The sequence below is a fragment of the Schistocerca nitens genome, chromosome 1, assembly GCF_023898315.1.
Source record: "Schistocerca nitens isolate TAMUIC-IGC-003100 chromosome 1, iqSchNite1.1, whole genome shotgun sequence".
Classification (NCBI taxonomy): Eukaryota; Metazoa; Arthropoda; class Insecta; order Orthoptera; family Acrididae; genus Schistocerca; species Schistocerca nitens.
Window position 1 is genome coordinate 1,051,794,939 of NC_064614.1, and position 15,641 is coordinate 1,051,810,579.

The window sequence follows — 15,641 nt, forward strand, 5'->3', positions numbered from 1 at the left end:
GTTCACTTTTCATTTTATGCGTTTATGTAAAAAGGTTTCATCTAACCGAATCGATATCATTAATTCTTTTTGTTGTATAACCTGGATGTGAATTCTTCTAAGACGTTCAATACATTTGCAGCATCAGGAGAACATATGCAAAATCAGTGAAAATGCCTTTGGGTAGCGTGTAGAATTTTTTAGCGTTGTCAATGGTCTTTTTGGGAAAAGTGAGGGGCTGTAACCCAGCTGGTCTATGCGTGAAAAGCAGGTAATGATTTTGTTAGAGCAATCCAATTGTTTCATACAGACACGAAACTCCAGTATAACGGTGGGAATCACCAATATTAACATCCATCCAAATCTTTAAGGAACTTTTTACATTTCAGTAATTCCAAACTTCGTAAACAAATGTCCCTGTTGAATATGGGCCGATACCCGATCTCGTTAATTAATGTGACAAATATGATAAACAATCGGAGCACCTGCCTCCTCTTGTGTTTGACACCTTTGATCTTCATTAAGTGTTTGATTAACAACGGCATGTTCAACCCAATGTTCACAGCACATGTCGTGATTGATATCGATGGTTTCGCTCGCGATAATCTGCGTGATATCCTTCTGTGAATAAAATATTAATCAAAATTTCCACCAGACTATCTAAACGTTATTTATTTTTCAATTCTCTTGTGAAATCTGCAGGCCTAACTTCGTGCGTTCGTGAGATGTGAATTGAGGGACAAGACCGTTTGGTAAATATCAGCTCTCAACATCGGAGAGTAACAAGCGCTTTCCGTTTTTTGATGTAAAGATGAAATCAAAAATGTCTGGAAACAATTTAGTAACAAAGTGACAGTAACTATGTATGTAGTAAAAATGGACCCGGATGGAGCTGTGACCTTTTTAACAGCTACAGCCCACCTAGTTGGATTCACGATCATCTACTCCTGTGGTTTTGTACGGTTTTGTATGTAAAATGATGAGACTTGGTCATGGGCTGTTCTACCAGCATGGCGAAATAACAGTGGTTCTTCACAACATAAAAACATGAATACGCTTAGTGTCAGCGAAAGTACTGTGTATTAAAATCTAACACGTGCACGAGGAAGAGCAGGAATAATGACGTAAAGAACAAGGAAAGCTGAACACTTAAGACGCTTTAGAATAAAGCGAAACGAATTTTGTCTTCATAGGACTTTCATCGTAACTGCAAAAGACGGTATTTAACCTATAGAAATAGTAACTCTTAAAGCGTTTTAAATAAAACAAATGTCATTAACATTCTACACCTTTATTCGTCCTGTCTACAAATCTATTTCCCATCGCTGCCACCCCGGCGAAGAACATATTTCTACCAACGAGAGACCAGTTTGTTGATATCGTCATTGTAGAAAGTTTGACTTCGTTGACGGCGTCACGACATCACTTCCGCTTGCAGCGCTTCGTCAGTACCACAGTGAAGTTCTCGAAAGTGTTATTTAAGTTTTCGAAAACAGATATTTCGTCATATTGAAGAAGAGAATGTTCCACGTGTGGACGAACTCCTCGAATTCGTACTTTCGGTTTTTTGTCGCGCAGTACCTCTTGTCAAGCAAGGGCATAATTACGTCACACACCGTCGTGTTGCACGCTACAGTTCGGAAAACACGAGCAGCAGACTGTTGCAACTTGCATGAGCGAAGCGGGAAACTTGGTAGAACAATATGCATGACATTTAATATTTCTACCGATATTGAAATCAAAATGAAAACTTATAAGGTATTAGTCTTCAGTGCGCCCTCGTAATTCTTTGTTTCAACTCGTCATTGTTTTTAAGCGTTATTATTGTGTCACCGACCTTCTAGTGTTTCGAATTAGCTCAATTTTTTTTGTTTGTGTGTTACTATTTTGCTATTTCAGTTCTTTTGGTGAAGCATTTTAGTCGATTAGTTTTAGCATCAAAATGCAGAAACGTGAATTTCAGAGCCTGACCATTTCATTAGCGATAAGAACAGCAACTTGATAAGTAACAAGGAAGAACTGTAGAAAGATCGAGACAATATTCCTCAGAACTCTTGAGCCGCCCAGATTCATATGAGTTGTGCCCTATAAACACCGCGGCGGAAAGAAGAGATAAAGATGAGTGGGAAGTGGCTGAAGAAAACGTGGAGATTGCAGTGACAAGATTCATAAACAACAAGGCCGTAGGGGGACACAGAATAACACGAAAATTAATCAAAGAAGGAGGTGGGACCTTGCACTTAAAGACATATAAATAAATGCAGTTAGTATGGAAGAATGAGAATCTTCCAGAGGAATGTAAATTGACCGTAATATGCCAGAAGGGAAGCAAAATGGAATGTCGTAGCTGTAGAGGCATCAGATTGCTGAATGTAAACTGCAAGGTACTGTACTTAGAAAACTACAGCCATTCATAGAGAACAGTATACAGGAATACCAAGCCGGTTTACGATCAAAACGATAAAAAGCTGTAAGACAATTGGTTGAAAAACGACAGGAATATGATAAAGATACTTATAGATTGTTGGTCGACTACTAACGTGCATACGACAGCATCCAAAGGAATAGCCTGAAAATTCACCGCGTGACTACAAAATCCCCGCGATGATAGTATGATCGTGGAAACTTCTATGATTGGGCCAAGGGCAGCGGTGCGTTTCAGAGGGATTACGTCAGAAACGTTCGAGATTGAGACTTGTCTCAGACAAGGGGATCCCCTCTTGTGTGTTCAGTTCGATGTCAACATACAGAAGGTAATAAGGGAATGTAGGCAAGAAGAATTCACTGGAGTACAGATGGATAGTAATTTCAATTGTCACTCATGTTCATATGATATAGTAATGCTAAATGAGTCAAACCATGAGCTGGAAGAAATGTACCACAAAATGAACAACTACGTCCGGAAAGTTGAACTAAAGATGAAACAAGACAAAGCAGAGTGCAGGCAATTAGGGAGAAAAGAACTGTAAAAATGTCTCGAGATAACGGCATGCCGTCCAACAGATTTCGTCACTTCAGATACTTGATTTTCCAGCAACAAGAGCAAGAAATGAACATCACAGAAGTAATAGCAGTGAGAACGAAATGCATGTATTCCATCAGAGAGACGCTAGGCGCTAAATCAATATCAGAGATATGAAACATATCTAAGATGAGAATATATAACACAGCGATATACCCATCAGTTATGTACGGTTCAGAAATCTGGAGCATGCTTACAAGAGAAAAAGAAAAACTATTAATATTTGAAAATAGGGTAATGACGATGATATGGGGACCGAATTTAGATACAAGGGAACAGAGAATGGAGAACAATAAGGGAAACTACCTTTTGATGCAACAACCAGCAATACTTCAAAAGCCGAGAAGCAAAAGAATCCAATGGGCAGGCCATGTAGTCCGCGTGGGAGAGAAAAGACAGGCTACGGTCGCAGGTTCGAATCCTGCCTCGGGCATGGATGTTTGTGATGTCCTTAGGTTAGTTAGGTTTAACTAGTTCTAAGTTCTAGGGGACTAATGACCTCAGCAGTTGAGTCCCATAGTGCTCAGAGCCATTTGAACCATTTAGCCAGAAAAGACAGATGAAGGAAGCACTTGACGGGAAATCAAATGCCAGACGCAACACAGGACGACCAAGGCATCTCTGCATGGACGACCTGACGAAAGACCAGGCTACATTCGGCTCTGAAGAGACTTAGAGGAAGCGAGAGGAAACAGGAAGGACTGGGGTCAGTTTGTGGAAGCCGAGCGTGGTCTGCGGGCCTCTGACCGCAGGATGAGCACTGATCAGTCAGAATATTATGATCACCGACCTATCGATATGAACCCGTCTAGGCGATAACAGCGTCACGTGGCGAAAAATTACTGCTAGTCAGACGCAGGCACGGTGCATGTAGGAACAGTGAGCGTGCTGTCCGTGTGTAGAATGGCGGATCCGAATCTGACGGAGGGCAGATTGTAATGGCCAGGAGGCTCGGCACTAGAATTTCGGAAACTGCATGACTTGTCAGGTGATGGAGGAGTGCTGTGTTAAGCGTCTTTAACACGTAAGGTGAAGCCATGAGCACACCTCGTGGGGTTGGGCGGCCATCCTTCATTACAGATGTCGGACGTCGTAGGCTTTGGGCAATGTGTTTGTGAACACACAGTGTAGCGAACACACCTAACGATGTGCACCCGCAGCCGACGACCAATGAACGTGCCAGTGTTAACACCACGACAACGGCAACTACGACTAAAATGGATACGCGACTATCGGCACTGGACATTGACGCACAGGTAGATCATTGATTTGATGATACCCGACAATTTCATCATCATGCGATGAGACGCCGCGAGTCGGCCGTCTTCCATGGGAACAGTTCCTTCACACCTGTACTAGGAGACGGAGACAAAATGCCGATGGCTGCATTACCCTCTGGGAACATTCACGTGGGCATCTACGTGTCCAGTGGAGCTCGTACCAGACACCATGACCGCCAAGGACTGCCGTACAATAGCTGCAGACCACGTACACCCCTTCATGACGACCATGTTTCTCGACAGTATCGACATTTTTCAACAAGATTATGCACCATGACACAAGGCCACGTGATGGAGTGGTTCGAGCAACACGGTTGGTTGGTTGGCTGATTTGGGAAGGAGGCAAAACGAGGTCATCGGTCTCATCGGATTAGGGAAGGAAGGGGAAGGAATTCGGCCGTGCCCTTTTAAAGGAACCATCCCAGCATTTGCATGGAGCGATTTAGGGAAATCACGGAAAACCTAAATCAGGATGGTCGGAGCAACACGGTGGCGAATTCCAATTGATGTGCTGGCCCCGAACTCGCCAGATCTGAACCTGATCGAATACATCTGGGATGTGATCGAACGTGGCGCCTGAGCTCATCGCCCCACTGCATGGAATTTACGACAATTAGGTGGCTTGTGTGTGCAAATGTGAGGCCAACTCCCTCCAGTGACTTGAGAATGCTTGATTACTTCCATGCCACATGTCACCACCGCTATCCGTGCCAAAGGTCATAATGTTGTGGAGGCTCAGTGTGTTTACGTATGCACTTCTAGCACTAATGACAAAGGTGTTCTACATTTCATCCCAAATTTACAGAACCATATTATTCACTGCTTACACTCCAACAAGTATGTACGAGTAGTAAACTACGATATTACTCTAATGTCACTGCCGACAGAGCTGCCCATATTAACTAACAAGTGACTGCACAAATTTATTGGTATGTAAATGGATCCAGGATATTCACTTGCGGAGTCGGTAACCGTCGTTCTTCACAGTAACTGAAATAGCTCACCTTCAAGTAAAGCGAACGAATACATCACTGTTTAATCACATACAGTTTGAGAATCCCTTGTTCTGTTTAAATATTATCTCTTCTCACATACATAACTATGGCTGTCGTTTTTAGGCTTATGCTGTATTGTGGATGTATTTTGTTGCTACCGTTGACGCATTATGCAGGTATTTCCGAGCTTTTGCTAATTTACTCACCTGTTGCTCTGAGATGAACGCCCGTCCTCGTGTAACCGCACCTAGGAAAAGAGAGAGCAGCCGATGTAGTCAGCATTCAGATCATACACAACGAAATTTGCATCTATTCGGGGAATGCAGATTAATTAGCGTAAAATAATTGCGTGTGAGAGAAACGTTGTGGCACAGCATCTCAGTTCTTAGCTACAGCTTTCCACGAATACTGGAAATGTTAACGAAAGTTCAGGATTTTAAATGCCATTCATTATGGCGTAACTAATTTATGAACCGCTATCCATGTTGTTCAAAGCAGCACTCAATTTACCAGTAGAGCCGTAACAGAAATTCTGTACAAAGTAAAAGAAACCAAAGGCCGTGATAATATTATCAACATTATCAACACATACGACTGGTACGTATGAAAATGAGACGTCATGCAGTACGGTTGCAGTTTATTTGAAAACAAACGAGTTTAAAATACAAACATGGGTATATATACGAGTAACATTACTAACACAGTGTCTGTGGATACTGATGTCATGTTAATCTGGTTCCACGACAAGGAGGTCGAACGGCTGGGACACTAAAGAAGAATTAACCGTGTTGTTTTTAAAGAGGATAGACTGCATGAAACAGAAAGATACTTTTAATGCGGACAGAATTCTGCTAGAGTTATCAAGGCTACTGCTGCGACTGAAAGGAAGAGAGACTGTTAGCGAGATAAATCCCTTGTGTTAACACAATATTATGTGAATGGTTCTTTATACTGTCTAAATTTCTGTTATATATTTTCCTTTATTGTACTTTCATTCCACTGCTTCAACGTATGTTGGGTGTGGGTATTCAGAAGTAACAGTTAAATCCCTCTTCAGCTACGAAGAAGAAGAAAGTATAAAATAATTTTAAAATATCAAAAAGCTCTTATATTATAAGTAACATTTTTCACTTGAGACACATGTGACATTCATTGTCCCTTTTTACACAGTTGACGAACGATTATCTCAGTGATGCAATAGAAACTGATGTCTTCCTTTGACCTTTGGGATTGTTATTGATGCCGGTGGTTCATGATATGTCATGGAGACGGGGTGGTAAATTTTGAGAATGTAGTGAGCAACATGTGGTGTGAAATTTGTGGGTATGTTAAAAAATGCTTCAAATGGCTCTGAGCACTATGGGACTTAACTTCTGAGGTCATCAGTCCCCTAGAACTTAGAACTACTTAAACCTAACTAACCTAAGGACATCACGCACATCCATGCCCGAGGTAGGATTCGAACCTGCGACCGTAGCGGTCGCGCGGTTCCAGACAGTGGCGCCTAGAACCGCTCGGCCACCCTGGCCGGCTGTGTTTGGGAAAGGAAGTAGCGTGGAACGATGAGAAACAGGTGAATGGGATCCGTCAGATCCATTTAATATGTTGGCGTTTCTAAGCTGTATTGTTTCCGTGGTTTCGATGCCACTAGCTCCCCGTTTGTGATGGAAGGTAATCTCAGGAAAAACTGAACCCTGTTTTCTGCTTTTTCTCTCATTGTTATCCAGACGCATTTTCACCTATCAAAATACCGCGTTTTGATTCTGTACTCGTTACAGATTGTTTTCTAGTGGGTGAAGGCGGCCTATAGTCTGAAGGGGCAGTTTTGCCAACTTAGGGTGATTAAGGTTTAGCAACAGTTGGAGACAAGTGGTTTTGTATGACTGTTTATACAAGAATGCTATCGGGTAGTAATGGTCTTTGGCTTAGCGCTCTCACCATCTCTGGCTTTCGAAGCGCGTGAGCGATCGTCAGTCGATTGTGGAACGCTGATGTCCGAGTCCTTGGTAAAATTGGTTGACTGTCTGTCGTAGTCACCCAGAGATGTGGATTGAGACATTAGAATCTTGTTGTGCAGTGCAGGTTTAGGCTTAGAATGTTATGAGAAAATTTACATTATTCATTTAGAGCGTAATTTCGTATGTTTGTGGTTGTTTTTGATTTTTATATAAGTAGGACTTTTTCTATAGACAGTTTGAATACCGCATGGTATTTAAGATAAGCAAACCATGCTTCGATATGTTATCAATTTGTTTCATCCTCAATGCTTTAGGTAAATTAACAGCGTCTATTTGCACTAAGCACGATTTTATAATTGTTAACTTCTTGATTTTTACCAGCCTCCCTACTTGGGTGTTTATGTGATACTGTGATCGATGGGAATGATCTGTTTTCCTTGCATCTACATCTGCATCAACATCAATACCCCAAAAGTCATCTGACGATTTGTGGTGTGAGGTACTTCTCGCACCACTAACTGATCCTCTCGTCCTTGTTCCACTCGCGAATGGCGCTTGGGAAAAAAACTGCCGGTAGCCGTTGCATTAGCTCGAATTTCTCCTATTTAGTCGTTATTGTCATTTCACTAGATGTCTGTGGGAGGAACTGATGTGTTTTCCGACTCTTCCCGCAAAGTAGTAACTCGAAATTTCGTGGGTTGGCTTTCCATGATGCACAGCGCCTCTCTTGGAGCTTCTGCCACCGGAGTTTCTTAAGCAATTCTTTAACGCTGTCGCGCCGACTAAACGATCCCGTACAAGACGCGCCGCTCTTCATTGGATCTTCTATGTCTCACTTATCAGCACTGCATGGTAAGGAAGGGTCCCAGACCGATGAAAAATACTCAAGGATCGCTCGAACAAGCGACCTGTAATGCACTTCTATCGTGGATGATTACATATCCTTAAAAGTCCTCCTATGAGTTTCAGTCTGGCATCTGCTTTTCATACAATTTGTTTCATGTGGTCACTCCATTTACAGCCGCTCTCCATAGTTACTCCTATGTATTTTACAGCAGGTACTGTCTCGAGCAATTTTTTACATTCATTTACGTTCAGTGTCAAATGTGATGAAACTTCTACAGATCATTCTGCAAATTGATACTGTCTTCCGTTGTTGCTATTTGCTACAGACAATCGCACCATCTTGCTCGAACGACCGTAAAGATCTTCCGAGGCATTTGTATGCATTGTTGACAGCAACGGTGCCAGGGTAGTTAGGGTAACCACAGCTTAGGCTATACATTTTTGCTGTGAATGAATACCAGAAAAATCTTGGAAATAGTCTTAAAATCTTTATTTTTTTAATGAATGAAGTTTCTTGAAGACCATGTATTTTGTAGAGTTTCAGGAATTTCTTTGCCGTAAAACCCATCACATATCCTTGGGATACTGCGGAAATTAGATTTCCATTTGTCGATTTTGTTGCGTTAAGAGCGACGTGTTGACTTTTGTCTGCAAGAAAGTCTTAAATGCAGTCTCAAATCTGCCCCGATACTCGATAAGCTCGTACTTTTTAATTAAATGTCAGTGCGGACGGTATCAAATGCCTTTCTGAAGTCAAGGGACACGGCATCAGCCTGAGAGCCGTTGTCTACAGTGCTATCGATCTGATGGAGGAGCAGAGGGAGTTGGCTTTGACAAGATCTCTGTTTGTGGAATCCGCTTTGACCTTCGTTCAGCCAAAATGTCATTATTCTTCAACATAAGAAATGTCCCATAATTCTACAACATATTCAAGTCAACGATGTACGCCTATAATTGTGTCCATCTGTCCTACGGCCAACCTTGAAAACGGGAATGATTTGTGGTTTTTTCATGTCGGTAGGTACCCTTCGTTGCTCCACCGAACTACTGCTAGAAGCGCAGCAAGTTCTTTCGTTTAATATTTGTAGACTCCTAAAGGTCGTATTGCCTTTCCACTGCTGAGCAATTGTAATTTATGTTCTATTTCAGGATCCTTTATCTCAGTATCTGCCATTTCGACGTCCGTGCGATGATTGAAAGCAGAGGCCATATTACGATTCTCCACGGTGAAACAGATTCTAAACACCGAAGTCAGTATTTCGGTCTTCTCTCTGTTATTTTCCGTTTCATTGCCATTTGGACACAGAGTGACTGTACAGATGATTTCGAACTGCTTACTGATTTTAAGTAAGGCCAAAACCTGTTAGTGTTTTCAGTTAAGTCGGTTGGCACACTTTTATTTTCAAAGACATTGAACGCTTCTCTCATCCCGCTCATTTTTCCTTCGTTCAGTTTTTGTTTGTCAGCTGCATATCGACTTCTCTTGAATTTATGACGAACCTATAATTTGTTTCAGGAGCAGTTCTCTAACATGGCTGTTAACTTCCCCACTCCTTAAGACGTTGCTCGGAACATACTTGTTTAAGCCGTGTTGAATAACAGATTCGAATTTTTTCCATAGCCATTTTTCTCACAGTTCATTTTGTACTGTATTTAATAAATGTGGTGAGAATGATTCGTTTTACTCAGGTGTAGTTTTGTGGCAAAGTACTTATGTTTTGTACTTAGTGTCTTCATCACTGTTCTACCAACTGCTCACTAGCCTATGTCGACGGACCTATTGCCATTCACCGTTGCAATGTATTAAATTTTCGCTTTAAAACGAATAAGCGATAGAGTATTTAAATTTATTTGTTTCTCTCTTTTCAGGTTTTCGTAAGTAGTTATTTTGGTGGTCCCTTGTGCGATCCAATTCCTGTTGAATACTTAAGCTTTCAGCAGCTGTTTGCTCTCTTTCTCCCACGTAAAACGACTACCTATACATGTATCAAAAGTTTGTCTGTTTTTATGATTTCTCATTTAATGTCGTTTCATTATTTCTTACACAACTGTTTCTGTCTCCCATCGTGGTCATCAGATTATGCTGTAGTAATCGACTGCTGTCTTTCTCTGGTGCAAAATTAGTGCCTACTTGTGTAACGGGATTTTATTATTTTTCTCAGTTTAAGGAATTGGCAAGACTTGCTTGTCTGCCCAATCTGTAGTAGTTTCAGTAGATACGGTAGTGAGGTAGTTGTCTGTTGCTTAATCTATTTTTGTACGAGTGATCGAGTGTTCGTTCCAAATTTAGTCGTTTTCCTCATAAGTCCTCGTGTTTCCTTCACCACCCTCTCATTACGATGCAATGATCTCAGGTTCTATTTGAAATACAGGGGGGGAACATGCCCAGTAATTGTACATTTATAGCTAACCTTATTTTGAGCGCCGGTTGTTGTCTGATGCTGAGTACTGATTGCCTTACGTCATTTTTGGTTTCTGTTGGCACTAAAAATAAATATGATTCATGAATACCTAAACAAACTCTTGGTCTTCTACTGTTCAAGCCACGTCCCACACTAATTCATTCAGATGCCATTAATATGTGAAGTACTTTGCCTAAATTTAAACAGAAAATGTTGTTTTTCCGATGCCTAAATAAATTTTTATGCTAATAAAACTTGACTTATGGCCAAGGACAGGAAATTGGTCTCCCAATACTCATACTTTATGCTACGAAGTTCAGAAACAGTGTTCAGTTACATGTAAATAAAGAGACCATATGTTTCATTACGACACAGACCTCATGAAATATGCCGGCCGTGGTGGTCTCGCGGTTCTAGGCGCTCAGTCCGGAAACGCGCGACTGCTACGGTCGCAGGTTCGAATCCTGCCTCGGGCATGGATGTGTGTGATGTCCTTAGGTTAGTTAGGTTTACGTAGTTCTAAGTTCTAGGGGACTGATGACCACAGATGTTGAGTCCCATAGTGCTCAGAGCCATTTGAACCATTTGAACCTCATGAAATATTAAATTGTATATCCAGTAGCAAACAGGTAAATTTCACAGCAGCCAGAATTATGCAGTTGAAAACACGAGTAGCGGCGTGGGATGAAGAACTCAGGATATAAGAAGAAAAAGCCAAATATGATAAATTTGGGATGACTGTAAGTTAATGGGTAGTTAGTTGGTAGTTTCATGGGATGTGACAAGTTAGGAGGGGAAGAGCGTGCAAATGTAAAGTGTAGGGGATGTACCTGTATCATCACGACAGTGGGAAGTAGGTAGTCTTGAATGAAATGATTTAGTGGTTGTTGCCTGTGTAGCATGTGGGAGATCAGAAGAGGCTCATTTAAGGAGGTATAGTGGGAAGGTCTTATGTTAATGCACTATTCATTCAGGGAGAATAGAAGAATGTGGAAAGAGGGACGGACCGAATGGCGTTAGAAGACTTAGAGTGACACGACTAATTCTTTTCTGTTATTTAAATGACCTCTAATCAAAGGCTTCCCGTATACAATTGCCGGTGTCGTTTGCAAACAACTTTAGAACCAGTGTTTGGACTCGCGACAATTACAATTTCTCACAACGTTTCTGTGACACTTACACGCGCAGTAAAAAGCAAGTAACGAGTCGTTAAATTCGTCACTGAATATTTTCCATCTCTTCTATTTATCCAACCTGATAAGATACCCAGAATGAGAAATAACAGTACGGTACTGGTCGGATGACGGTTTGTAAGCAACCTGTTTCATACTGGCATTAGACTACCAATAAAACTGCCTCTCTCTTATAAGGTTCCTGTGGTTGTTACTTTCGTCCGCTCCGGACAGAAAGTGCTGTGTACTTTATGAGTGTGAACGATTTTAGTGACTGACCGACAAACACGTAATCAGTCGACATCGGATCGTTTCGTCCAATTACGGGCATGTATTTCTTGATATGTGCCGCTGCGACGAGTCTGTCAATAAAAACGAAACTTTAACTACAATGCAACTAATTAGTATGTAGCACATGTTTTATGTAGACCCCAAGGACAATATCTGCTTTCATATTCACTGTCATTATATTCCAAAGCGTGTATACAGAAAAGCATTGATTTTTACTGACTTTATTATAACATATTCGACAAGAAGGTGATTCAAGAATAATATGAGTTCGCATCATATTTCTGAAAAAGTGAACGGGACAATACATAGGTACATTACGTATACAAGAAATAGCGAGGAGTGAGCAATAAATGATTTACTTAAATTTCCTTTAAATACACTCTTCAAGACCTTGTGCCTTAGCACTTAATGTCAGGTATAAGAAATAACGACAGAAACGCATCACGAAAATCAGAGGCAAAGATTTCTGAAACTTCTCATCCGATGCTTTACCTCGGAGTTTCTGTAAGGAAGCTTGGACTCACTAGTACTTATAGCAATGTACATATAAGAAAGCTCTAGATGCGTTTGGTGTGTTTCACAGGAATGCTGCTTGAGAGATATGCTCGGATGAATAAATGATGACTAGTGTATAATTACAGAATATCTGAGTGCGATACATTTACTTCTACGCCGTTAACAGAAGAAAACAGTTCTATTGCATTAAAAAGTATCTCATTATTTCCAAATAATTAAATGAAACACAAGGCAACAATACAGATCATACGCGAATGACAAGAATAAGTAAACTACGCAAGTGAAATGTCGGTACGGTTTCTACACTGTCAACCATTACGTCATACTTTTTATTTACATAATCGAGTAACACCGACGATTCTCCATTGTCGAGGTGAAATGAGTAGCTACGTGTCAGAGATAGCAATAGCACACGTAATGTTATTCGGTGACAATTGAACGCTTATTTAATGACTGACATTACTTAAGTAACATGCTAACATTGAGCGTAGTAGGAAAGCGAGCAGACTACAAATGTTAGCCGTACAATAACTACGTCTGCTTCAATTAATTACGTAATACAAAACCAACGGAAACCAATTATCATAACACTTCAGAAATTCCTGCACTTTTGTTTAGAAATCACTAAAGGTTCGTACTGAGATTTACTACTTCTCGTGTTTGGAACGGCAGAACCATCGGTCGCCTTGCAGCAGGTAAGGCTTTAGTGATTGTTCAGAGACACAGGAGGGGCTCACCACAGGCCAGCAAAATGTTGATCGAGAGCTGTCACTCAACGTGAGCGCCGCTATCTTAAAATTACGACTAGCTCTTTATTCACATGAAGTGCTGGGTGCTATTGACATGGGATTTCAGATCGATTCCGTGTTCCTGGATTTCCGGAAGGCTTTTGACACTGTACCACACAAGCGGCTCGTAGTGAAATGGCGTGTTTATGGAATATCGTCTCAGTTATGTGACTGGATTAGCAATTTCTAGTCAGAGAGGTCACAGTTCGTAGTAATTGACGGAAAGTCATCGAATAAAACAGAAGTGATTTCTGGCGTTCCCCAAGGTAGTGTTATAGGACCTTTGCTGTTCCTTATCTATAAAAACGATTTGGGAGACAATCTGAGCAGCCGTCATAGGAAGTTTGCAGATGGCGCTGTCGTTTATCGACTAATAAAGTAATCAGAAGATCAAAACAAACTGCGAAACGATTTAGAAAAAATATCTGAATGGTGCGAAAAGTGGCAGTTGACCCTAAATAACGAAAAGTGTGAGGTCATCCACATGAGTGCTAAAAGGAGCTTGTTAAACTTCGGTTACACGATAAATCAGTCTAATCAAAAAGCCATAAATTCCACTAAATACCTAGGTATTACAATTACGAACAACTTAAATCGGAAAGAGCACATAGAAAATGTTGTGGGGAAGGCTAACCAAAGGCTGCGTTTTATTGGCAGGACACTTAGAAAATGTAACAGACCTACTAAGGAGACTGCCTACCTACGCTTGTCCGTCCTCTTTTAGAATACTGCTGCGCAGTGTGGGATCCTTACCAGATAGGATTGACGGAGTACATCGAAAAATTTCAAAGAAAGGCAGCACTTTTTGTATATTATCGCGAAATATGGGAGAGCGTGTCACAGAAATGATACAGGATTTGGGATGAACATCATTAAAAGAAAGGCGTTTTTCGTTGCGACGGAAACTTCTCACGAAATTCAAATCACCAACTTTCTCCTCCGAATGCGAAAACATTTTGTTGACACCGACCTACGTAGGGAGGAACGATCAGCACGATAAAATAAAGGAAATGACAGCTCGTACGGAAAGATATAAGTGTTCATTCTTTCCGCCCGCTATACGAGATTGGAATAACAGACAATCGTGAAGGTGTTCGATGAACCCTCTGTTAGGCAGAGTATCCACGTAGATGTAGATGTAGATGTAGTTCAGTGTCATCTGCAGGGCTGTTGTCTGCAGAGCGAACATCTGCTCAGATGTTGTTTCACAGACAGTTGTGTACCAGAGGATTACAGCAGTTGATCAGGGTGTCGTTAAGTCCAACAAGGTCTGCCGCAGTCAGGAAAGACATGTCGGTTTATAGTTGTAGGTAGAGACATCGTGACTGGATCAGTGATATATGGAAGACTGCATAGTAACAGGTGAATCCGTCTTATGTTGGCTTAATTCTTCTCATCACAAATTTACTACAAGGAAATGTAATTGATAGTACAGTCACAGAATTATCGTAAAAAGAGAGCAGCGTTGATGCGATGCTCCGGTGTGGGAAAACGTCATTTGGAGCTTCACTCCCTTCTTGCTAGTCAGAAGTTAGCCTTTAATGCACAGAATTACAGACTATAAAAAAGTAGAACAAATCCATGGGTTGTTGTAGCAAATTAACACACCCCACAGAAATGTGTCGAACTGACAGTGAGCCTTCACAAACATCTTACACGGGCGGGCGTTCTAGCCAAGTAAGTTAGTTTTGTATCAAAAAAGGATTGGTATATTCGAAGAATGTTGTTTTCAGCAATTCCCTCTGGAATCTCTGATTCTCGAGAGATCCGCCGTGGCCAGCTTGTGATTTCGCGTATCGCAGCTTTACGGCAGTCACCTCCAACCACTCAGTCTTCTATTGGAGTGTCAATCGTCTCCTGAACAGCTGTTTGGTCAGATGGTCAGTCTCAGGATTACGTGAATACAAGAAACGCTCGAAATAGCATTTACTTTGCATCGTGTGAACACAGAACAAAAAAGCTCTGTCAGACCACGCCGTCGCACGTGATGAAATATTACTAAGGAAAGCTTCAATATATGCTATTGACAGTTGCAGATTTACATATAGGTCCACTAGGCAAGGGCCTAGGGGTGGCACCTTAAGGGGGGCGGCATTTTTTGCTCTGTACTCATTTTAACCTTTTACGTCTTTAAAGGAACTGCGCTTACAAACGACATTTTTTTAAAAAAATATTGTTAAACAACTTGCTAGTTTAAATAAGACTTAAGAATGAAACTCAACAACACAGGCTTGGAAATGTACAAAGTTTATTTGGTGACTGAATGGAAATTTAACATTGGGTTTATGTCTGGTATCATCTACATGTTTGTCCAAAATATTTTGAAGTAAGCTGCCAGGACGGCACTCTAGAATACAATGTTTGAAAGGTTATTATTGCGAGAATGTTGTCG

The 15,641-nt window shown here is 41.2% G+C and overlaps 1 protein-coding gene across 2 annotated transcripts in view; it reads right to left on the reverse strand.

The window, feature by feature from the left end:
- The window catches only part of LOC126238059 (ecdysone-induced protein 75B-like), a 626,856-nt gene that overhangs the window by 347,265 nt on the left and 263,950 nt on the right, over window positions 1–15,641 (reverse strand). For both annotated transcript variants that reach the window (XM_049947766.1, XM_049947765.1), the window contains exon 2: window positions 5,483–5,523. In XM_049947766.1, the coding sequence (XP_049803723.1) occupies window positions 5,483–5,523 (41 nt within the window). The remainder of the gene's footprint in view (window positions 1–5,482; window positions 5,524–15,641) is intronic.